General features: G+C 44.4%; 2 protein-coding genes across 10 annotated transcripts in view; one reads left to right on the forward strand and one right to left on the reverse strand.

Annotated features, from left to right (window-relative positions):
• The window catches only part of PPME1 (protein phosphatase methylesterase 1), a 30,097-nt gene extending 27,653 nt beyond the window's left edge, over positions 1-2,444 (reverse strand). Inside the window, exon 1 of one of the 2 annotated variants that reach the window (NM_001030834.2) lies at positions 2,267-2,444. In NM_001030834.2, coding sequence (NP_001026005.2) covers positions 2,267-2,364 — 98 coding nt within the window. In that variant the 5' untranslated portion in view covers positions 2,365-2,444. Of the gene's footprint in view, positions 1-785; positions 962-2,266 lie in introns of those variants that run through there. The other variant, XM_040700496.1, reaches the window with a different exon arrangement.
• Positions 2,445-2,590: 146 nt separating this feature from the next.
• The window catches only part of C2CD3 (C2 calcium dependent domain containing 3), a 58,782-nt gene continuing 38,577 nt past the window's right edge, over positions 2,591-22,795 (forward strand). For 4 of the 8 annotated variants that reach the window (XM_040659545.2, XM_040659578.2, XM_040659558.2 and 1 more), the window contains exons 1-17: positions 2,591-2,731; positions 2,816-3,076; positions 4,570-4,727; positions 6,023-6,183; positions 6,586-6,824; positions 7,419-7,551; positions 9,644-9,772; positions 10,863-11,007; positions 11,363-11,523; positions 12,605-12,820; positions 13,884-13,996; positions 15,625-15,743; positions 16,678-16,800; positions 18,749-19,213; positions 19,557-19,708; positions 21,153-21,396; positions 21,796-21,979. In XM_040659545.2, coding sequence (XP_040515479.1) covers positions 2,671-2,731; positions 2,816-3,076; positions 4,570-4,727; positions 6,023-6,183; positions 6,586-6,824; positions 7,419-7,551; positions 9,644-9,772; positions 10,863-11,007; positions 11,363-11,523; positions 12,605-12,820; positions 13,884-13,996; positions 15,625-15,743; positions 16,678-16,800; positions 18,749-19,213; positions 19,557-19,708; positions 21,153-21,396; positions 21,796-21,979 — 3,064 coding nt within the window. In that variant the 5' untranslated portion in view covers positions 2,591-2,670. Of the gene's footprint in view, positions 2,732-2,815; positions 3,077-4,569; positions 4,728-6,022; positions 6,184-6,585; positions 6,825-7,418; positions 7,572-9,643; positions 9,773-10,862; positions 11,008-11,362; positions 11,524-12,604; positions 12,821-13,883; positions 13,997-15,624; positions 15,744-16,677; positions 16,801-18,748; positions 19,214-19,556; positions 19,709-21,152; positions 21,397-21,795; positions 21,980-22,795 lie in introns of those variants that run through there. The other 4 variants (XM_417250.8, XM_040659562.2, XM_046912007.1 and 1 more) reach the window with 4 other exon arrangements.

The following is a 22,795-nucleotide window of genomic DNA, read 5'->3' on the forward strand; positions in this document are numbered from 1 at the left end:
AACTGAGTGAACTCATGCTTTACAACACAACATTCAGGACTGCTTCTTTCTAATTAATCCCTAAATACCACTTCTTTTATTAGCCTCAACACCATGCCATTACTTACATGGGGAGCTTAGCTTTAATATAATCCATATTAAAAGGAAAAAATATATTTCATGGAGATTTGTTAGAATTAGATCAGATGCTAACTAAATCAATTGCACTGTATCCATTCAAACATACTATTAAGTATATAATGTAAAAGAAGCATTTTAAAACTATGTTTTAAAGGAGAGAACTACCTGTCATTTAGATGCCTTTCACATCCATAAACACCCAAACATTTTATCTCAGTCTTTTACAGCTGTCGTTTTCATTATTTCTCTCAGTTATCTGATTTCATGCATCAAGACAAAGATCTCCTGTAGGAATTGAGGGATATTTTTAACCTCCAAATGGAGCACTCGATGCCATCAGGAGCTGCACAACACACATCTGGCCCTCACAAGCTCTCACATGGAGGGCAGCATCCCTCAAAACCCCTGGTCTTGTCACAGCCCAGATCTCTGTGTGGAAAGTCAGACACCACTTAAAAAGCATTTTCTCCAGGTTTAATAAACTGCTCCTGTTTCTGTTATTCTACTCAAATCTATGCTCTCCTGCCTTTTGCACGGGGCTGACAGACAGCAGCCTGAGCCTACGTCCTCGTGACTAACACCAGCTTCCTTCACTCTACAAAGCACCCTGCATTCCTTCTACCATAACCAGGCACTTGCTAGGAGTACAGGCTTCTCCCTCACACCTTTGGAGATGAAGTTACTGGTATTTTTCAGTGCTCTCCTATTTGCAATCCACTCTCTCCCTCTGACTCCTTGCTAAAGAACAAAGCTTTTGCCAAAGTTGTTCTCATCCAGTCAGTCCTTGTTAGTTCCCATCCACACAGCTTGACTCCAGTCCATCTTCTCTCATGCGTTCAGAAGATGTTCTCACTCCTGTTTAAGAGATTTGACATCCCTTTACCCTGTGTTGTACCGTACTGGTCTATCCTAGATGAAATGCTGCCATCACTTGAAGTGCAGCCTTACTCTCTTGGCACTGTTCACCTATTTTGTAGCTTCATATAACCTTCTGACACAAATAACATTGAAATAACATTCTGAAGCACTTCTCCCTCTCAGCCATGATTTCACTGGCTTAGAGGCGCAACCATGATATACATACCACAACACACAGACTCTCCCTTCAAACTAAAGGACTCAGAGAAGAGTGCCACTGAGGGGCAACGGGATGTCCCAGGACACTAATTCTAACTGAATGACAGAAACATAAAATAGCTTGGGTTGGAAGGGACCTCAAAGCTCCCCCCCAGCCCCATCCCCTACTGTGAGCTGGGTGCTCCTCACCAGCTTAGGCTGCCCACAGCCTCATCCATGGGTACCTCCAGGGATGGGACACCCACAGCTCTGGACAGCAATGCTGGGGCCCTGCCCCTCTGAGTAAAGAATTTCTTCCTAATATCTAATCTAAATCTTCCCTGTTGTTTCAGCTTGCCTGCCCTGCTGCTTTATCCCTGACACTCACTGGATATGGGGTTAAAACAGCCTGAGGAAACTTTCCTAGTATCTCACTCCTAAGAACAGAGTTGAATTCTGAGCAAGGAACAATGGTTTTAATCCAAAAGAAGGGACGTTTAGATTAGATATGAGGAAATTCTTTCCTCAGAGGGTGGTGCAGCCCTGGCGTTGCTGCCCAGAGCTGTTGGTGCCCATCCCTGGCAATGCCCAAGGCCACAGGTGGAGCTGCAGGCAGCTGGGCAATGGGAGGTGTCCTTGCCCACGGAGAGGTTGGAGCTGGGAGGGGGGGCTGGGAGAGCTCTTGTAACTCAACTGTCCCCTGATTCTGTATTTTCTCTACCATCCATGGAGACCCACACCACTCACCACCTCAACAGGGCTGCCACCCCCACGCAGAAAGGCCCTCACCCCCCAACCCTCCTCCCCCCTCACCCTCCCACCCCCAACCCCACCAGCTGCCATATTCCTCGCTCCTCCCTCACCTCCCCCAGGCATAAAGCCCCCCCCCAGAAATCCCCCTCTCCTACAACCCCCCTATAATGCCCACTCCCCCCCCCAGACACCCCATAGAACACCTTTCAGCCTCAGCCAGGACAGAGAACCCCCCCGAAACCCTCCTCCCCCCTTTCCCACAAGCACTCAAGCCTCCCGAATGATGAAGGCCTCATCCTCTCCCCTCAGACCCCCACCACCCCCCTCCCTCACCTACCCCATGCGCATCTTGGAGCCGGACTGACCGCCGCCCCCGGGCAAAGGAGGCCTCGTCGGGAGGCGACCCAGGTGCAGCTGCTTCTCCAGAGCCGACATAACGACGAACACAACGCAAAGCTCCACACCAGCCCTCACCAAGCGCCTGGGCCACCACCAACCCCGCTCCGCTCCGCCCCACCGGAAGCGCCTCTCTCCACACAGCGCCGCCGCGCGGCACCACGGGAAGTGCGGCGCCCCGAAGCCTTCTGGGAAACGTAGTCCGAGCCTCTGTGGGGTTCTATGGGAACGCGGTGCATGATGGGAGTTATAGTCCCGGAAGTGCGGTGAAGGCGGGAGATGCTCCCGTCGGGGCGGCTGTTGCCGGGCAGCGGCGCGGCCTGAGGGAAGCGTTGAGGTGAAGCCATGCAGCAGAGGAGGCCGCGGGCCTCAGCCCCAGCCCCGGGGGTCAGCCGGCGGCGTCGAGGTGCGGGGGTGCGGGTAGGGGTGGGGGAAGGCTGGCGGAGCGCTGCAGCCCCGTTCCGTTCTCTGACATCGCTCCGTTCCGCAGCTCCCGGTGACATCCCGGCGTCCACCAGCCTGCCGCCGCTGGTGGAGGGCCCTCCGCGCTGCGTCCTCTGCTGCACCGTGGGCAGAATCGTGTGGACGGCCGCCAGACCGCCCTCCGCCGCCGTCCTCGTCCGCCTGAGGTGGTGGGGTGAGACCTCGGACGGTACCGTGTTCCACCCCTCCTCAAAGCCGGGGCAGGCGGCGGGCAGCAGCCGGTACACCGTGCGGTGCGGGCCTCGGCAGCTCACGGCCTACCTCACAGGTGAGACCCGGCGCTGGGGCTTCCCCACCCGCTGCTACCCGCGGTACTGCCTTCGTTTAACAGAGGGGCTGAACTCTGCTCTCTGGTGACAGCGACAGAGCCTGAGGGAACGGCATGGAGCTGTGACAGGAGAGGGTTAGGTGGGGATTGGGAAAGGCTCTGCTCCTGAGGGTAGTGGGCGTAAAATAGACACCCCGGGGTAGTAGGCACGGCCCTGAGATGCAGGAGCTCAGGGAGTGTTGGGACACTGCTCTCAGCCATAGCGTTTGGGTTTGAGTGGTGCTATGTGGAGCTGGGGGTTGGACTTGATAATTCTTGTGGGTTCTTCCTAGCCTGAGATGGTCTGTAGTTTGAGCGGTGTGCCCAGGAGAACTTCATGAGGTTCAGCAAAGCCAAGTGCATGGTCCGGACCTGGGTCAAAACAACCCCTAGTATCAATGGAAGCTGGGGGAAGAAAAGATAGAGTGCAGCCCTGTCGTAAAGGACCTGGGGGAATTGGTGGGTAGCAAACTGGACATCAGCCAGCACTGTTCCCTCACAGCCCAGAAAGCCAACGATATCCTAGGCTGCATCCAAAGCAGCACAGCCAGCAGGGTGAGGGAGTGATCCTGCCCCTCTGCTCTGTGCTGTGAGGCCTCACATGGAGCACTGCATCCAGATGTGGAGTCCTCAGTGCAGGAGAAACATGGAGCTGTCGGAGAGCATCCAGAGAAGGGCCACAAAAATGATGCCAGGGATGGAACACCTCTCCTATGAGGACAGGCTGAGAGCTGGGGCTGTACAGATGGAGAAGAGAAGAGAAGGCTGAGGTGACCTGTTAGCAGCCTGTCAGTATTTAAAGGAGAGCGACTGGAAAGAAGGGGGCAGACTCTTTAGTGGAGTCCATTGCGAAAGGACAAGGAGAAATGGTTTCAAAGAGAGAAGAGCTTTAGATTGGATATAATGCTAAGGGTAGTGAAGTGCTGGCACAGGTTGCTCAGAGATGTAGTGGATGCCCCTTCCCTGGAGACACTCAAGGTCATGCTGCACAGGGCTCTGGGAGCCTGATGGAGCTGTGGGTGACCCTGTTTATTGCAGGGGAGTGGGACCAGATAACCTTTAAATGTCCCTTCCAACTCAAATGGTTCTATGCCCCTTGGGTCTCCTCCAACTCAGGATGTTCTGTGGTTCTATGATTCCATCTTAGTTGCAAGCTTGATGTCTAGAGGATGTCCCTAGCCCCTCAAGGCTCTGAGGTTTTCCAGAACCATGGAGATGTAGCACTTGGGGACATGGTCAGTGGGCATGTTGGGGATGGGTTGCAGTTGGACTTGGGGATCTCAGAGGTCTTTTCCAACCTTAATGATTCAGTGATTCTTTACTCCTTATCTCACATCATGATACAGCTCTATTTTAACCTCTAGGGCCTTTCATTTTAACAGGCAAGTTTCAACTGTGTTTATCTGCAACCTTGTTGTGTCAGACTGAAATGAAGCTGTTACTAATTATTGCAGATATGGGCATGCTTGTCCTGGAGGTCCTGACCAAACCTGACCGTCTTCCAGTTGGCAGAGTGCAGATCACCGAATTGTCCCAGCTCTCTCCCAGCCATCCCATCAGTGGGTTTTTCACCATAGTTTCACCAACAGCTGATAAACTGGGAGAGCTACAGGTATTCCTTGACGGCTTAGCTCTTTATTGTTGCATATGAAGCTGTAATGCAGTATAATGTGAGGATCCAGTTGCGCTGTGTCCAACAGACCTTCCCCCTGTCTCAGGGCATTTACAGATTGAGGTAGGAAGTCTAGATAGAAAATAAGGGAATCCAGGGATGTTCTTGTTGCATTATCATCCATTTTGTAGATTGATTCTGACGATCTAGTGTAGCGTTTTCATGCAATTATGGTTCATTTAAGTTTTCGTCACTAAAGTATATCCTTCGAATTAAAAAATAAAGCCCCCTCTTTTGCTTCTGAATGCACAAAAATAAAACTATATTTTCATAGTCTTGTTTACAGTGCTTGAGAAAAAAAATTCCAAACTCAAAACCAAGAAAAGATTGAATTGCTCAGGGGAGAAATTAAGGTTCACAGAGAAGGAAAAAACTCCGCTACAGCATCACATTCAGCAAGGAAGATCATTCACGATGGCCTGAAAATCAGTGTAGGACAGCATACAAAACAAGTGCAGATTTTGATACTAATGGTGTTGGCAGTGTTTCCCTTAGAAGAATAAGTGGCACTGGTAGTTTAACTTGAGTAAGGCTCTACAGTGAGTTTTAACAGCGAGTTTAGAAGTGGATGCTCCATTCTGATTTTTCTTCACAGCCTTCCTGGGCTGACACTGAAGAGTATTTTGAAATACAGGGAAAAGGGGCTACTCTGTGCTGCAGCCCTGGGGTTCATTTTTGCTGAAAGATGAGCAGTTGCAATTTGGAAACATGGGATGTGAAATAAATAGTTTTAAATCATAGAATCATAGACTTGGAATGGCCCGGGTTGGAAGGGACCTCAAGGATCATGAAGCTCCAACCCCACTGCCACCCACAGGGCCACCAACCTCCACATTTCAGACCAGCCCAGGCTGCCCAGGGCCCCATCCAACCTGGCCTTCAACACCTCCAGGGATGGACGGGGCATCCACAGCCTCTCTGGGCAGCTGTTCCAGCACCTCCCCACTCTCTCTGTCAACAACTTCCCCCTCACATCCAACCTCAATCTGCCCTCCTTCAACTTCAAACCATTTCCACTTGTCCTGCTCTTATCTACCGTTTCAAAGAGTTGATTTATCCTGTTCATAGGCTCCCTTTAGGATATTAAGGTATTGCATGTCTGACTGATATAAAGACCACTTTCTATTAAAAAAAAAATAGAGCTTTCTGTAGTATGAAAAATAAAGTTAGACTGAGCACGTGCAGCACTTCACTAAGAAAGGGACCAAATTCTGTTTTCTCATTGTATTTTTCAGGTTTCACTTGTTCTCGAACCTCTATCAGACACATACAAAACCAGCAGCTCTGGCCCAACCACAGCTACAAGTTCAGATATGACTCCTGCTCCATCGCAGCAAATGCAGACCACTCCTCCTGGCCAAGAGCCTGTTAACAAAAGCAGGGTCACGACTCCCAGGTATCTTTTCTTCACCTTGACAAAATTCTGGCTCATTTTGTACTTCACACCATTTCAAGCAATGGCACTACAGTTGTGAATTGTGGAATACTTGCTTATTTTTGGCTGTGCATTTTATCAACTCCAGAACATTCATCATTTAAGAGCTTAAAGGGTCTGTTTCTCATCTGCAACGAAGTTGCATCGTACATTAACCTATGCTAGTTGACATAAGAGATACCACAAGTCTGTTGTTTATAGCTTGAGTCAGTCTGTCTGATGGTAGGAGCGGAAGATGAGTTGGTAAAATAAGATGTGTCATGTTTCATTTTGGAGTGGGTACAGAAGGGAAGCAGCTGCAGTGCTAGGGAGAATTTGGAGAGGTTTGAATCCCTTTACTGACCCACTTCAGTTGTTACTCAGAGTTTTGTTTTGCAGTTGGGGAAAGGACCATTCATTCTTTCAAGAGAACTCTGAAAACATAAAGGATGTTTCCTCTGCTTCCCACCACCGCCTCATTTTACCAGATGAACATTTGAAAGTGAATCCTTTGAGTCAGCAGTCAGTGTCATTCCCCAGCAGCACTGATCCTGAAGCACCCCTTAGTACAAACACACATGTGTTCTCCTTGCACAACCCAACTACAAAAGACCTGCTTTCAGGTTGGTATGCAGTTGACATCATATTTTAGATATCAGAGAAAATAGAGATCGATAGTATTTCAAAGACAAAGATTTAAGGAAAAGTGCTCTTAATAGTGTAGTATGGTTGGGTTGCAGTTGGACTTCATGATCTTTAAGGTCTTTTCCAACCTGAGCAATTCTATGATTCTAATAAATTACTTCAAATGGAAAATGATAACAAAAGGATCAAGACCAAGCAGGACACATTTCCATTTGATATTCTATATATATATTAATATTTACTGAAAAGACTAAATGAGACTGCTGTTGAGGCATGCTAAGATGACAAGCTACTTTTAATCTTGCTACCATGTCTTAATAACAGCCTTCTTATGCCTGTCTCGGTGCGTTTATATGATGTCTGTGTACTGCTGAGAGTGGGAAACTGATAGAGGATTGCTGGCACCCCTGGCAGCACTATCACTGTAATGGTGTACAGCATGCACTTAATCTCTAATGTGTCAAGATCTCTTTATAATAGTGTAAAATAGAAGTTTCATGACTATAGCCAGCATGTTTGGATTCTAAATTGTATTTGAATGCTGAGAAGTAATTCTTCTATTTATTTCCCAGCTCTTTTGGATCAAGGCAATAAACTCCGTGATGCCATGGTTGCTTCTGCAATGAAGTCCAGCCCAGACATGGAGATTGAATTGAATGAAGTGCCTCCTTTTGTAAAGCCAGATGGTTTCAGAGCAGCAGCAAAGTGAGCTCGGAAAGGGGAAAGTGAGATTTAGTTTCAAATCATAGATTTTAGGGCTGGAGGAATCCCAGGCATATATACAAACTAGAAGGAGCAGCCCTTGAGAGTAGCCCTGCAGAGAAGGACCTGGGGGTCCTGGTGGATGAAAAACTGAATGTGAGCCGGCAGTGTGCTCCTGCAGCTCGGAAAGCAAATGGTATCCTGGGCTCCATCAGAAGAGGGGTGGCCAGCAGGGACAGGGAGGGGATTGTCCCTCTGTACTATGCCATCGTGAGGACCCATCTGCAGTACTGCGTCCAGGCCTGGGGTCCCCAATCCAAGAAAGACAGGGAGCTGTTGGAGAGGGTCCAGAGGAGGGCCACAAAGATGCTCAGAGGGCTGCAGCACCTCCCCTACAAAGACAGGCTGAGGGAGCTGGGCTTGTTGAGCCTGGAGAAGGGAAGGCTGCGGGATGACCTCAGTGCAGCCTTCCAGGACCTAAAGGGAGCCTACAAACAGGAGGGGAGGCAACTCTTTGAGAGGGGAGATAAGAGCAGGACAAGGGGAAATGGTTTGAAGTTGAAGGAGGGCAGATTGAGGTTGGATGTGAGGTGGAAGTTGTTGACAGAGAGAGTGGTGAGGTGCTGGAACAGCTGCCCAGAGAGGCTGTGGATGCCCCGTCCATCCGTGGAGGTGTTGAAGGCCAGGTTGGATGGGGCCCTGGGCAGCCTGGGCTGGTCTGAAATGTGGAGGTTGGTGGCCCTGTGTGTGGTGGGGGGATTGAAGCTTCTTGATCCCTGAGGTCCCTTCCAACACAAGGCATTCTGTGATTCTGTGGTTTTGAGGCCATATCAGGAAAACTTGGAACTCATATGGTGTATTCCAGGATTCATAAAACTCATATGGTATATTCCAGGATTCTCAGTCAAATGGGAGATAGATTTCTCTTTGTGAATAAAGGCCTCCATTTTACGAATTGATCTGGTAGAAAGCCTCAATGTAAATGACCAATTCTAATTCTGTTTTGAGCCATTTTTGCGTGTAGTACAGAACTATTTGATAGTGAAATATCAAATTTTGGTAAGGAGTAGAAGGGGCATGGCAGATTAACATTACTTGATCCCAGATAAAAGGTTTTCAAAGCAAAATAAGTAATCAGTGACGTAAAGTGAGTACTTCTGCATATTCTAGTTTGCATCCCTTGTTGCCAAAGTACAAAGACAACTTGTATCTGTAACTATGTTCTCAGAATTAGTGGTCATTACAGTTTTCCATCTGATTTTCACTAGGAGGTTGCTAAAAATGAGTGTGCCTTTTCAGCTTCCAGCTCCAATTTCTCCTTTTGTTGTAGGCAGTAAATTTTCTCCATTCAGTGAAAGTGGGTTTTGGAAGTAGTAAGATTTGTATGTATCATTTGTATGTAAATTGTAATGATACGGTGTTCACATCTGAAAAAAAACAACATTTTTATGTTAATATTTTGTTCATTTAAGTAAAAGAAAATACAGTGGGCATGAGAACATAAAGTATGTTTCTCCCCCCTTTATTGTGTTTTTCACATTGCCTTTTCTTCCCTAGATTGGGCACTGCATTAAAAGTCATTATGGGAAAGACCACCAACATATACAAATCAGCGGTGGTTCTCAAGTAATCTTCTGAAGCACAAATGTGCAGGTGTGCTTTCTGTGTGATGAAATAACTGATCAGAAAGATTACATGAGTTGACATTCATAGAACCTTAAAGAACCTTAAAGAATGGGAGATCAGTCCCATTGCCTTTGCTCAAACTGTTCCAATTTGTTTAAAAATATATGATTTTTTGGACTCTCCAGGAAGATTTCATAGATGATCATTTATAAACATATTTACTGAACCTTCTCAAGCCCTCTCTCTTGTTTGAGCAATTGGGCCATCCTGCCACACTGCAAAGTATAAGAGCTGTGGATGAGCAATGTGACTTTCAGCAGACTGCAGGGCTGCAGAAGGGTTTTGTGTACCTGGAGGTTAGGCTGCAAATCAGTGAAGGCTGTACGTAACCTTGCATTTTTACCCTTTATGTGACTGAAACCTTCAGCATGCCAGAAAAGGTTAATACCTTTATTTTTCCTTTGCTCAGGAGCCCAAAAGGCTTGAACTCAAATTTTATGCCTCCTCTTGAGGATACCCATCTCTTCACATCTGAAGTCACAGGTCAGCAATTAGACCTCAACTCTGAGGAGAGAGCAATACAGTTACTGTTGGGCAGGTGAGTGATTACTGAGTGTCACTGCAAATACAGTCCTTATCACAGAGTCACAGAATGGCCTGGGTTGGAAGGGACCTCAAGGATCATGAAGCTCCAACCCCCCACCACACACAGGGCCACCAACCTCCACATTTCAGACCAGCCCAGGCTGCCCAGGGCCCCATCCAACCTGGCCTTGAACACCTCCACGGATGGACGGGGCATCCACAGCCTCTCTGGGCAGCTGTTCCAGCACCTCCCCACTCTCTCTGTCAACAACTTCCCCCTCACATCCAACCTCAATCTGCCCTCCTTCAACTTCGAACCATTTCCCCTTGTCATACTAAGGGCAAGACATTTGTCCACTTTATATTGTAAAATGCTTTTTGACCTTTCATGTTTTCCACATTTCTGGAAATGTGAATAATGAGAGCTAGTGGTGACAGGAGGTGCTTCATACTTCTGTGTGCACAGCTCTAATATATGACAACCTGTGTAGATCAAAGTCATTCGACCTAAAGATGTTGTCAGAAAGGTAAACTCCAATATTTCAGAAGAAGAGGTTATTTAATCATAGAATGATAGAATGGCCTGGGTTGAAAAGAACCACAGTGATCATCGAGTTTCAACCCCCCTTCTATGTGCAGGGTTGCCAACCACCAGACCAGGCTGCCCAAAGCTGCATCCAGCTTGGCCTTGAATGCCTCCAGGGATGGGGCATCCAATAATAGTTGTAATAGTTGTAACTGTTGTGTCCTAAAATATTGAGATATACGTAAAACAAATACATTGTTTCTGTGAAGAGATTGCAGTCTGTAAATTAAAAAGAGAACCAGTAGCTATTTTTAATTGTTCTCCAAATATTAAGTTGGTCTTTCTCTCATTTTGTGAAGAGTAGCAAGAGTATAATTGGTGCTTACATTGTCTCTGTTCCAATCAGGAGTATGCAGACAGGTGGGCACAGTACTGAGTAAGTGCATTTTGGCTGTATGCAGAGACAGTATAACACAAAATCAGTATAGAATAGGAAGTGTTGTTAGAATTCATATGAAATTGACTGTAGAATTTGCATCACAACACTAAGTCATGTTTCTTTCTCTTGTGTCCACAGTGCTGATTTATCTCCTGTGCATTTCTGGGATCAGCCAGGTTCCCTTCTGGATTCTCTCTCTGTTGGGAGTGAGGTGTATGACAGTGAACTCAATGATCCCCACTATGACCAGAGTCTGCTAGAAAGTCTTTTTTACACGACACCTGTAAGTGGAGAGCAGAAGGAAAGTGCTTAAAGTGAAAGAAAAAAGCTATAGATTTCAGAATTAGTAAAGGCTTAATAAATATCAAGTATCCTATAGAAGCTTGTGAGAACATTGCTTGAAATTAATACTAGTAAAGGAATATTAATAAGACTACAAATTCAAGCATCAAATTGGAAAACTGTTAGTCTGTGAAGACTCAATTTCTATATATTTATGAAAAAAATGGGTAGGATTTGAATTATTTCGCATTAAGCAATCCACAAGTTATGGTTTTTCTTCTTAGTTTATCACAACCTTTATAAATCTTGATGGTGGCAGCAAACTTCTTACTTCACATGCATTATCTCCATTTCAGAAGTCAGATTCCAGTACAAGTGATTTCCTCAGTGATGAAGATGTTAACCCTTCCAAAAAAGTAAGCAAAACAAAAACTGTGAAGAAAGCTGATTCTGTGAATGCACAGAAGGATTCCACTGCCTTAGATCAGGATCAGAAGGTGACAGAAATTAAACCCAGGTAAATGATTAAGTCAGCAACTCATTCAGTAGCATCTTCCTTATTGTAGGTGGCTGTTTGTGCTCTGTTATCTGCTCTGTCACACAGTTTACTGAATACCTATCCACTTTAGAGGGATGGAGCTCACATCAGCAGAGTCTGTTTCACTGCTCAGTGTTCTCTTCTGTATGTAGGATGTAAATTTCTTCAGTTCTGACCTGCTCCAAACTACATTCTGTTTTGGTTTTGTTTTTTTTTCCTCATCAGAACCAATAAAACCCCAGAATATCCTGGGACCAAAGTTATTTTTTGTCTAATTCTTTGACTTTCCAGTAGTTCAGGTGAGGAACTGAGATGATTTGAAGTGATATTTCTTTAATGCTGTGTATATTACTCAGATTGCATATTGTCACACATTTTGTTTAAACAAGTAAATAAACTTCCAGCTATTCTATTTTACAAAGCCGGTAGTGTAAGGGTTCTTTTTTTGCTAACTTACATGCACACATATAAGAGATTCTCAATTCTTGCAAACAACCAGGAGAATTGCAGTAAGCAAGAGTGAATTATAAGTTTCTATGTTATATGTGCTTATAACAGTGTCCCTCAAAAGTTATCAGGTTTCACTAGTTCAATACCAGCAGTATTAAAGTTGGATTTTTTTTTTCCTAATTCATCACCAGGCATTTATTTCTGATTTTTTCATACAAATACTTCTGCTTTTTACATAGAAGTAAAATGTATGTCTCCAGAGTTGCCAGCACCCAGTGACATACCCAAGCAGTTTCTTCTGCCCTGTCTGTGTGTCACATGAAATAAACCATTTCTTTTTGAAGAGTTTGACTGTGTAAGCATTTGTCCAAACTCCAACAGCATGGAACATGCTCATTTTTGGTGTTTAGTTTAGGTAGTAATATACCCTAGATACTGTGTATGGCATGATTCCCATCACAGAGACCACCAAATAAGTTGTGAAACGTACGTTAAAAATGTGCATTTTAATGGACTGTGAGTAGTGTATAAATAATATCCCACCAAGCTACAGTTTTTATCTTCACACAGTTGTGTTAAGAGTGTTTGATTCTCAGTTTTGTCTCTGCAGCTGCTCTCCTACCAGACAACTTGCTCCTCCAGATGTTGACACAGAAGAAGCTCATGTCACATCCTTGAGTGTAGACAGGTTGGCTTTGCTGGGGAGAATACACCTGGCCAGAGTCATCATTGAGAGCCTGAGAATCCCTCTTGAGAGCAGCCAGATTACACCAAGAAAGAAAGGTTTAATGGGGAAGCCTCCAAGGCCTGCTTCAGTTAATAAGTGGTAAGGTGGATTGTTTCTCACTGAAGTGTTATCATAGAATCATAGAATTGCTGAGGTTGGACAAGACCTTTAAGATCATCAAGTCCAACCTCAACCTAACCAAACTACCCTCACTGTAACAACCCTCTGCTAAATCATGTCCCTGAGGACCACATCCAAACGGTTTTTAAACACATCCAGGGACGGTGACTCAACCACCTCCCTGGGCAGCCCATTCCAGTGCTGAACAACCCCTTCTGTAAAGAAGTTTTTCCTGATATCCAACCTAAACCTCCCCTGGCACAGCTTGAGGCCATTTCCCCTCATCCTGTCACCTGTCAGCAGTGAGAAGAGACCAACCCCGCACTGCTGCAATCACCTTTCAGGTGTTGGAAGAGAGCAATAAGGTCTCCCATCAGCCTCCTCTTCCCAATACTAAACAGCCCCAGTTCCTTTAGTTACTCCTCATAGGGCATATTCTCCAAGCCTCTCACAAGCCTTATTAGACCTTCACAAGCCTTGTTAAAGACTTGTTTTCTATGCCTTGGAAGTAGATTTAGCTGAGCTCTGTTGTATAGCCAGGCTTACTCAAGCTTTTCAGGCTTCTGATGTCTTCCTATTTCTCTGGTCATCCTGGCAAATCCTGACATACTCTAGATTTCTAAAAATTAGAGGTGTGAATAACTTGTCCTGGTTTGGTCTCATTTCAGGCTGGATTTTTTCCAGCATTTTGGGAAAGTACGAACGTGCTTTGTGCACGGCTGAACTCTGAAAGCAAAAGGTGTTTTTTTAGAGGAGAACCTGACTTGCATGTAACCTTTTGAAAGAACTAATAAATAAGTAGCTCAATCTTCTGAGCAACCTGATCTAGCAGGGCATGTCCCTGTGCATTACAGGGGAGTTGGACTGGATGACCTTTCAAGGTCCCCTCAACTCTAAGGATTCTGGGATTTACTCCTTAAAAATTGAGTAACTTAACAAATGGTGGATTTCAAGTTTGTCTTCTTTGTTCAGTTTCTTTATGTGCATTAGACTTTTGGTGGACTGTGGTCATTAATTCATTCTGTGATTTGTTTATTCACAGTACCTTCTTTGTGGAGTACCATTTTCCTGTGGGAGCCTCCAAGAATGAAAAAGGACAAGTCTCCTTAACAACAGAATTAACTCGAATAGCTTCAAGTAAAATCACAGATGGTGGTAAGATCATTACTTGTCCCCTCTTGTGTTCAGTGTTGTCAACTGCTTCATCTCTTAGAAAATGTTTTCTTATATATTTGTTTGCTGTCTGAAAAATACTCAGTTTTATATCATGATTAGTGATACTTCCAGAGAGTTGGTTGCGCTGTGGGCAATGGAACTCTCCTCTCTGGGAGGAGGAAACTGTAAAACGTAAAACCAATATCCTTTCTGCAATATTCAAGATGAAGAAATACTTTTAGAAGTATCAAATACTTCTATCTCAAATCAGTAGCTACCTTTTCCAGGTGCTGAAACGTGCAAGAGCTCAGAGAGTCTCCTGGATCCAAGAGATCTTGGCAAGTTCTGTGCTCAAATCAGCAGACTTTCATCTCTTTACTGAGAGTTACCACTCTTTGTATCTCTGAGATCAATTTAGGTATGTTTTTTGCCCTCAGTGATCAAGGAATGGTGCATGAGCAAGATCTTCTATCCCTTATCTTCCCAGAAACTGGAATTCCAGGGTCATGTTCAGTTGACTTCCCCATTCATTGGTTTTACCTCTTTCTGGGTCATATTAATTGTGTTCTCTTGTGAATTCTCCATCATTGTAGAGACAAAGCATCTTCTGAACCTTGGCTCTTTGTAACACAGAGATAATACAGCCCCCTGTACTTTGCCTTGTGTACTTAAACTGCAGTTCTCATCAATTTTTCTAAGTCCCAGAGGTTGGAAATAGTTTGAAGAAACCATGTAGTCAATCCACTGTACTGTTGTCTTCCCTGAGAGCTGTTGATCTCATTAATTAAAGATGCCCAATGAGAGGGATTCCTTACCCTCCCTAGGGAGGCTGTGAAAGTGCTGACCCTCCTGTCAGTAAATTTTCCATATGGCCCACCTGAATTTTTGTCATCACAAGACTCCTTATTTTATCCATGGTGAACAAGGACAGCTTGCTACTTGAGCTCTGCCACTGTACTTGTTCTTTTCCAAACTAAACACCATGCAGTCTTTTCTTGCAGATGCTTTTCTCCTGAACCTGTGATCATTCTTGCAGCTCAGCTTTTGACTCTCTCCAAGATAAGACAACAGAGATATATCTGTAGCCTTTACATGCTATTATAGTATTAGTTCTGTCATGCTGCACTCCTGCTGTTTTCTGGCCTTCAAAAATGAACAACAGTTTACTTTTGGCTTGATGTTAATAAGTAAAGCAAAATTAGATGATCATGTGTATATAGGAGGTGTGATTATCTCCACATGAAAGTCTATTAATATTCAATTAGTTCTGAATATTTGTTGCTCCTGGGAGAGAAAAACAAAGTTAATTATTCACACACTTGCAGCATGAATTAATAGGTAGAAATGTAGAGAGATTCTACTTGCAAGTCCTAGCAGCAGCCCTTCCCTTTCAGCTGCCAGCCATGCTTAATCTGCTCATTCTGGCAGGTGTGCAAATGTTCCCTGTGTGTTTGTCCACCTTCCTCAGAACAGCCACCTTTTCCTCTCCTGCCTCCTGAATTTCCTGCGTCTCTTTTCACCCTGCGTATTCTCTGCAGAGACTGAAGATTTCTGTTTCAGAGGAAGTCTGAAAGATAGGTTAGCTGTAGATCCAGCTAAGAGCTCACGAGTCTCTGTCTTCCTTGCAGTGGTGAAATTCCAGCAGCGATTTGTGTTCCCTGTTCGTTTTGGTGGAACGATGATAGAGCACTGGTGGAGCTCTGACCTTGCTTTTAAAATCTACATGCGAAAAAGCACACAAAGAAAGGTATTATTAGTAGTTGTTTATGATCTGTGTATTGAAAAGCAAAGAAAGCCTTGGCAATTCAATTTCCTTCAAATGCTTATACGCTCAGTAGTGTCTTCTCCAAGTCTTCAGCAGTGCTTCCTTCCCGTTGCTGGCCTGTTAGCTATCAGAGACAAAACAAAGTAATGTGGCTTCACAGAGCCACTTCTTAACCAACCATTGCCAGACATTATGAAAGGAGTGAGTGTTATGTGCAGATTCTGTAAGTTGAAGTAGTTGCTGTTCAATCTTGTCACCCAGCTAAATCATTTTCTGAGCTCAACACTGGCAAGCAAAAAAAAGAAATTGTTCCCTCATCTTTAAAACTGAGCTCTTGCTGTTTAAGCATACTGGATCAATTACAAGCATTTGTCTTCAGTGAGAGCACAGCTTGTTTAGATACACAGAGTTAATATGGATGCAGGTGATATCATGACCAGGGTGGGGGAGAAAATGGCATAACTTGTGCATTTAGAGGGAAAAAATCTTTACTTGGGGCGAGTAGATGGAAGGAGCTATATCTGCATCATCATCTACAAATACTAAAAGGCAGCTACAGATATTTACTCAGCCTGTGTTTTGTTTTAAACAACACCAAAGATATCTGCCCATCTGTTCAAAAAGGAGCTTTTCTTTTAGTGGATTAATAAATTGTGTCTTCAAGTATGGAAATCTCACCCAGTCATGGTACTGAAGGTACTAGAACCATACTGTTGTCCTAGTGATACCTGAAACAAGAAGCAAGGGAAGCTTTCCTACAAATCCCTGTTAGTGCAACTGATGGTGTATGAGTGGGCAGGGTGAGTGGCTGACCATCATTTCCCAGCTCTTTCAGGAGGCTTTTTCTTGACAGCATGCCCACAGTTGTTTAACCTTCACAGAAATCTTACAAAATGTGTTTTTGCTCTACCCTCAGCCAGTGGCCATTGGCTCAGCAGTGCTTCAGCTGTGCAAGGTCATTCAGTCAGAACTCCTCACTTTCAGCTGTGAAATACCTGTAGAAAAAGAGGGAGATCAGATGCAAGTTGGACCACTGAAGGTATGTTTTTTTATTACATGGGCTTTGTGCTAAAGCTCCTCTTGGTACTTTGACTGGGTATTCTTTTTTTTTGTATTTTCTCTTTTAATTTGTCAAGTCTCAGATATGAAGTTACAAGAAAACAAAGCATGTAACTTGGTTTTTTTTTACTCCTTGAGCTGTCAGAGAAATATATAGAACCTTCTTTAAGGATTTTGCTCTGTGAGTTTCCTCTGCCTTCAGGATAAAACAAATGTCAATAAGCTAGGGCTTGGATAGAGAAGCCACTCTACTTTCTGTGTGGAACGTGTTCAGGGCTGGGAGTCCTGGTGTAGGAAGGCAGCAGGTCTGTGTTCCTTGGTTTCACACATGATGTGATCTCAGGTCTCTCCTGACACGGAGATCTGATGTTCCTGCCATCAGTAGCAGATTGTGTCTTCAGGAGTTGCCTTCTTGAGCCAGAGATTCTATCAGCATGTTTGGCTTCTGATTGAGGAGTAACAGTTCTGCACAGTACAATTGAGAGGTTTGCCAGCTCTGAAGATAAAGAGCTCCCTAGATTAGCAAGCAAAGGGTGAAGAGACTATTTAGACATTTTACATTCAGAGCTCCTAAATTATTCCCAAAGGATGTGAACATGGATTGGTTCTCACACTTCAAGGCTTGCCTGATGTTCTCTGTCATATGGACCTGTGAAACATAGTGGCCTTCTTACGGAATCACATAATAGCTTGGGTTGGAAGAGACCTTAAAGATCATCTAATTCCAATTCCCCTAAATTGGCAGAGACCCCATAGAAGCCATTCAGTTGAGCTGTTAGTAGAGGAACCACAGAAGAGTGAAAAACAAAACACTAGGGTTTGGTATAGGGGGAGAAAAGTGGAAGGAGGCACTGTAGGAAACTAGTGAAAGAGAATTCAGTGCAATAACTTATGGAAGGGAAAGCTAATCTTTATTTTTAAGAAAACCAATTCTGGTCACTCCATGTCTTAGATTTTACTCAGTGTAATACCTATCTGTCATCAGGATACGTGTCCAGCCACTCTAGCCAGACATGGAGGATAAGGGCTGTCAGCTATTGAATCCATATCACGTTTCTTGGGTTATTTCTGACAGATGTTTTGAACTCCTCATCATGTGCATTTTGCACCATTTAGCAGTAGGTACTATTTGGGATCTTGTGTCTCAGTACATTGCCTCATTCCTCCTAGTTCTTAAGCAGAATTCTTGAGAGATTATTATGTTTTCCTCAACTGGGCATCTTATGGCTCAGGTCCTTCCTTCATCATACTGCCCCATGTTCTGAATTCAGTTTATTGTTTGTCTTCTTGCTGTCTTATCTATAACGTCCTGTAGCAGTCAAGATCTGCAGTTCCTTTAGCCCGTGTTCTGGTGTTTCTTTTGTTGCTTTCACACATGTTTTCATCCATACCTGTCTGACTATTTCAAATCTTGACAACTTGAAGAGGCAACTCAGATGTAGAACAGAGTGTTTATAAATTAATAATAATTACAATAACAAAGAAATCGAAATAGGAAAAGTGAAGACAAGTGCAGTGCAACTGAAAAGGAAAAACAGGAGCCCACAGAAGGACAAGGATTTAGGGACAGCTAAAATAACAGGGAATGTAAAAGTGAAAGATAACACTGAGAGAAACACTCCTTTGTCATAGCTTTTCTCAAGCAGTAGTTGTCATAGCAAGGTGAAGATAGTGACATATGTGATACCTTCTCAAAGAGCTTTTCACCTTGGCTAAGCATACATGGGTTACTACTTGGTAAAAGTGTGTGTAGTTTATTTTGCACTCACAGCTGTAACCAGCATGTGCCTAAAGGTAAGCACCCTGGGTGATAATCCAACACAGTTTTAAACAAAACAGGCAATGCATTGTTCCCAAGTTCACGTTGCTGTCTCTTGTCTTGACATGGGACACATCTTCCCATCAGCTCTTTGCTTTGTTCAATGCAGTTATCGGTAGAGCTTGCAGCTGACAACAAGGACTTCACCTGCACCACTGCCAGGTGCTCAGTGGCTTTGCAGCAGCAAGTCCCACCTCATGCCATAAGAAGTCCTCGGATGGAACTTTGGGAACCCAACAGGGACCGTGTCAATGCAGAAAGCTGCTTGAAGTTTAGAAACCACGTGGACTCAGAGAAGACAGGAGCAGCCTGCACAAATGTTGTGCAGCCACCACGGTCTGTTTCAACCCCTGTGGCCCGAAATCTTATGACACAATTGCCTGCAGCTGAAGATTATGGGTTATTACTGCATGTGCTGCTGATGGTGCCCGATGGAAAGGATTTTGTTGCTGAAAACAGTGGACTCCACACTTCTTGTAATGTGTATTTAAACTGCAAGCTGCTCAGCACAGAGGAGGCAACAAGATCTGCGGTCGTATGGGGTACAACACAGCCTACCTTTAATTTTTCTCAGGCAAGTCACCTCTTCTCTGTGTCAAACTGGTTGAAATGTGCTATTGCACGCTGACGAACCTTTCGAAGATAAGTTGTCCTTACCTACCTAGGGACTTCTCTGCTTGGCCCTGTCCACTTACTGTAACTATTTACAGTATTGTTTTGGCTGCATGGCACAGCATGAGATGCAGTTTCTTGTTTCCCTTTTTTCACTCTTGAAGTTGAGGTTCACGACTGGAGAAAGGTGACTGAAGAATACAGTTTTGTACACTGTGCAATAACGTAGTGTCACTAGAATGCTCAGTGCTTAGCAAATAGCTTTCGGTGTGTTCTGTGTCCTGATCCTGTATGAAACTCTCCAGGTGATGCCTTTTTCCCTGACTTCCAAACACTTGGAGCGACTGAAGAACAACGTCATGGTTATTGAAGCATGGCACAAGATGGGAAACCCTGGCAATGACAGACTGCTGGGATTGGTGAAACTGCCTCTGCATCAGTTTTACATCTCATTCAAGTAAGCATCTTTGCTCCACATTTTCTTGGGTTGGGGGAAGTTGTAGTTGATACTCAGAGAGAGATGGCATCTGATGTGTTGTGGGAGAGTTCTTAATAATAGTTAACAGCAATGGGCATTTTTGTCCTGCTCAAGCTTCATCTGGCACTTCGCTCCACTGAGTGGTATCGGAGTAAGTCACAGTGTCCTGGTACAGAAATACAGGTAAACAGAGAAATAAACACCATGCTGCATTGTGCTTGGATCCAGGAACCATCCTGTGCAACCATGGAAGAGTAAAACTGAGAGAGATTGAAGTGGTTCCGTTGGTGCTTTTCCAAGATTGTGCCTGACTGAGTGATTTTGTTCTTAATTTTACTCTGCATAGATCCCATTGCTAGGGATGCTATCAGTTTGCACAGCACAAGGTAATGCTTGTGGTATCAAAAGCCCGTCTACTTTAAATGTTAATTGTCATTTTATCTAATAGTTCCCTGCAGAGCTCTTTGTTCCTTTTGATTTGGTGTTTTGGCTGCTTGTTCAGTCATATACTTGCTTAAAATAATTTCAATTAATACAAATATTGGGCAGAAAAAACTCTTTCTCATGGAAAGAATTGGTTCCTTTTGTTTTGGTCAAACTAGTGATAGGAGGAAATCAGCTGGTGCTGGAACTGACTTGCTACTACGCTGTCAAATTATTAGTGTACTGTTTGCTGGTGGCTGGGTAAGCCACTAGTTTTCTTGTGAGTATCTCCACTGTACTGTTAAAGGGTTGCTTTACTGGGGGAGATAGTCACTTTCCCTTCCTGTATTCCTGCCCAAGTCCATCCCCAAAGACAAACAACTGCTTCATAAAAAATTGTATGTAGTTACAGTTATGTTAATAGGAGTCTTGTTCCCATTCATCACCTCGCTCACAGATATCCAAGCTGGCTGATAACTAAGGGCACTTCATTTTTTTTGGAGCTGTACTTTCTCACTGCTGAAAATAGCCTTTTCCAGTCAGCAGAACTCCGAGCTGGGCTTTACAAAGACTAATGTGATTGAGCCAAATTTTGGAGGAATGGAGATAAATGGGTTTCTATCTGCATTCAATGTTCCATCTGAAATGAGATGCACGTGATACGGTTTGTATTCATAGAATGGTAGAATGATCTGGGTTGAAAAGGACCACAATGTCACCTACTTTCAACCCTCCTGCTATGTGCAGGGTCACCAACCAGCAGAACAGGCTGCCCAGAGCCACATCCAGCCTGGCCTTGAATGCCTGCAGGGATGGGGCATCCACAGCCTCCTTGGGCAACCTGTTCAGTGCGTCACCACCCTCTGGGGGAAAAACTTCCTCCTCGTATCCAACCTAAACCTCCCCTGTCTCACTTTAAAACCATTGTCCCTATATTCCCATGTATTCACATGGCTCATTCTCATGATAGGGCTCTGTATTTTCTTTTCATCTACTCTAGAGATCCAAAGATTTCCCACCTGCTGCTTCAGGCTCACTATCCAGTGGTTGCTGTGGACAGCTACATGCCTGTGATAGACGTCTTCACTGGCAGTAAAAGTGGAAGCCTGAGGGTCATTCTGGCAATGGGCTCAGCTGATCAGATCGTGGCACTGCAAAGGCTGAAGAATGAAGAAGGAATGGAGCCTCCCATCACCCAGCGCCCTGCCCACTTCCTGGACCCCCCTCCTACAAAGCTGACAATGGTATTGTTCACTGAATTCCCATTCTTGCTGTTAGGGAAAGATGGAAAGAATTTTACCTCGATGTTTATGAACAGACCTAGTGATCCCCAATCTCTTCGTAGGCAATCTTGTTATAGATGATCATGTTCTGTACAAAATGATATTCTTGTACTCCTTTGTCTGCTTTCTCTCAGCAGTCTTGACATTATTCCCTTTCTTACTGTCCTGTATAGCCACTGCTTCTATTTATGTGACAAGTGTAGTAAAAAAAATATTACAGGAAACATTAATTTTTCACTGTACCACGGTGGTTCTGAACCCCTCATTTTGGGCTAATTAGAAACTCTTGTTGCCAGTCTTCTTGCATGCTGTTTCCTATACAGACTGCCTTTTCACGTACATTTTCTTCTGGTTTATTAGCAGTTGGAGAGAGAAGGGGAAGAACTGATGGAACATGTCTTTGAGATTCATGTGGAGAGTGTGAAAGGACTCACTCCCCTGCAGTCCACAGTGTGGGGAGAGGCTGACTGCTACGTTCAGTACTATTTCCCAGTGCAAGAGGCTGGCTCTGGTGCATTGCCAGGAATTGAACTGCACACAGATGGTAGGTTTGTTTTGTGATACCTCCTTGTTTAGAGCATTGCTATTAAATATTTCCTCAGAGTTCAGCATATGAAAAGAACCTTCCAGTCTTTGGGCTAGGTCAGTAACTTAAAAGCCTGCTTCAGCTGAGGTAGATGGCAAAGTGTGAAGCAAAAAAGATTCCTCTTTCTTAGTCTATTCACTCTGTGCATTTTTGTTAAAGAGCACAGAAGAGTTCACAGGCTGATCTTGCAAACATGCAAGAACAAATTTGCAGGAAATATCCCTGGAGGCATTCAAGGCCAGGCTGGATGTGGCTCTGGGCAGCCTGGTCTGGTGGCTGGTGACCCTGCACATAGCAGGGCAGTTGAAACAAGAGATGGTCATTGTGGTCCTTTTCAACCCAGGCCATTCTATCATTCTGTGATTCTATAAAGTACTGAGACTACATGGTTAACTTCACTGAAGACTTTCCATGTGCAAGCCTTTTGAGAGACCACCTGTTTTAAATCATTAGCAGAAGGAATGAGTATTTGAATCATTTCAAACGTAGAAAAGAGCTTAGTCTTGACTTCATGTACTTTGAATCACTAATACCTATTTCCTGTGAAGAAATGACAGTAGTGTTGTTCCGTAGCAAGTGCTGTGGACTGTTGCAGCTTCCAGCCACATACAGTTTTCAGCCTGTGGTTCTTGGGAATGTGTGAGTTGCTAGTAAAGGATTTGTGAAATGAAATTCAGGAGAGCAAGCCTTTGCCCAGGAGGTTTTAACTTACTGTCTGCTGGTTCTGCCTCCTGAAGGGCTGGCAGAAGGGACAAGGCTGAAGCCTGCTAATAT

This window comes from Gallus gallus, chromosome 1, assembly GCF_016699485.2.
Source record: "Gallus gallus isolate bGalGal1 chromosome 1, bGalGal1.mat.broiler.GRCg7b, whole genome shotgun sequence".
Classification (NCBI taxonomy): Eukaryota; Metazoa; Chordata; class Aves; order Galliformes; family Phasianidae; genus Gallus; species Gallus gallus.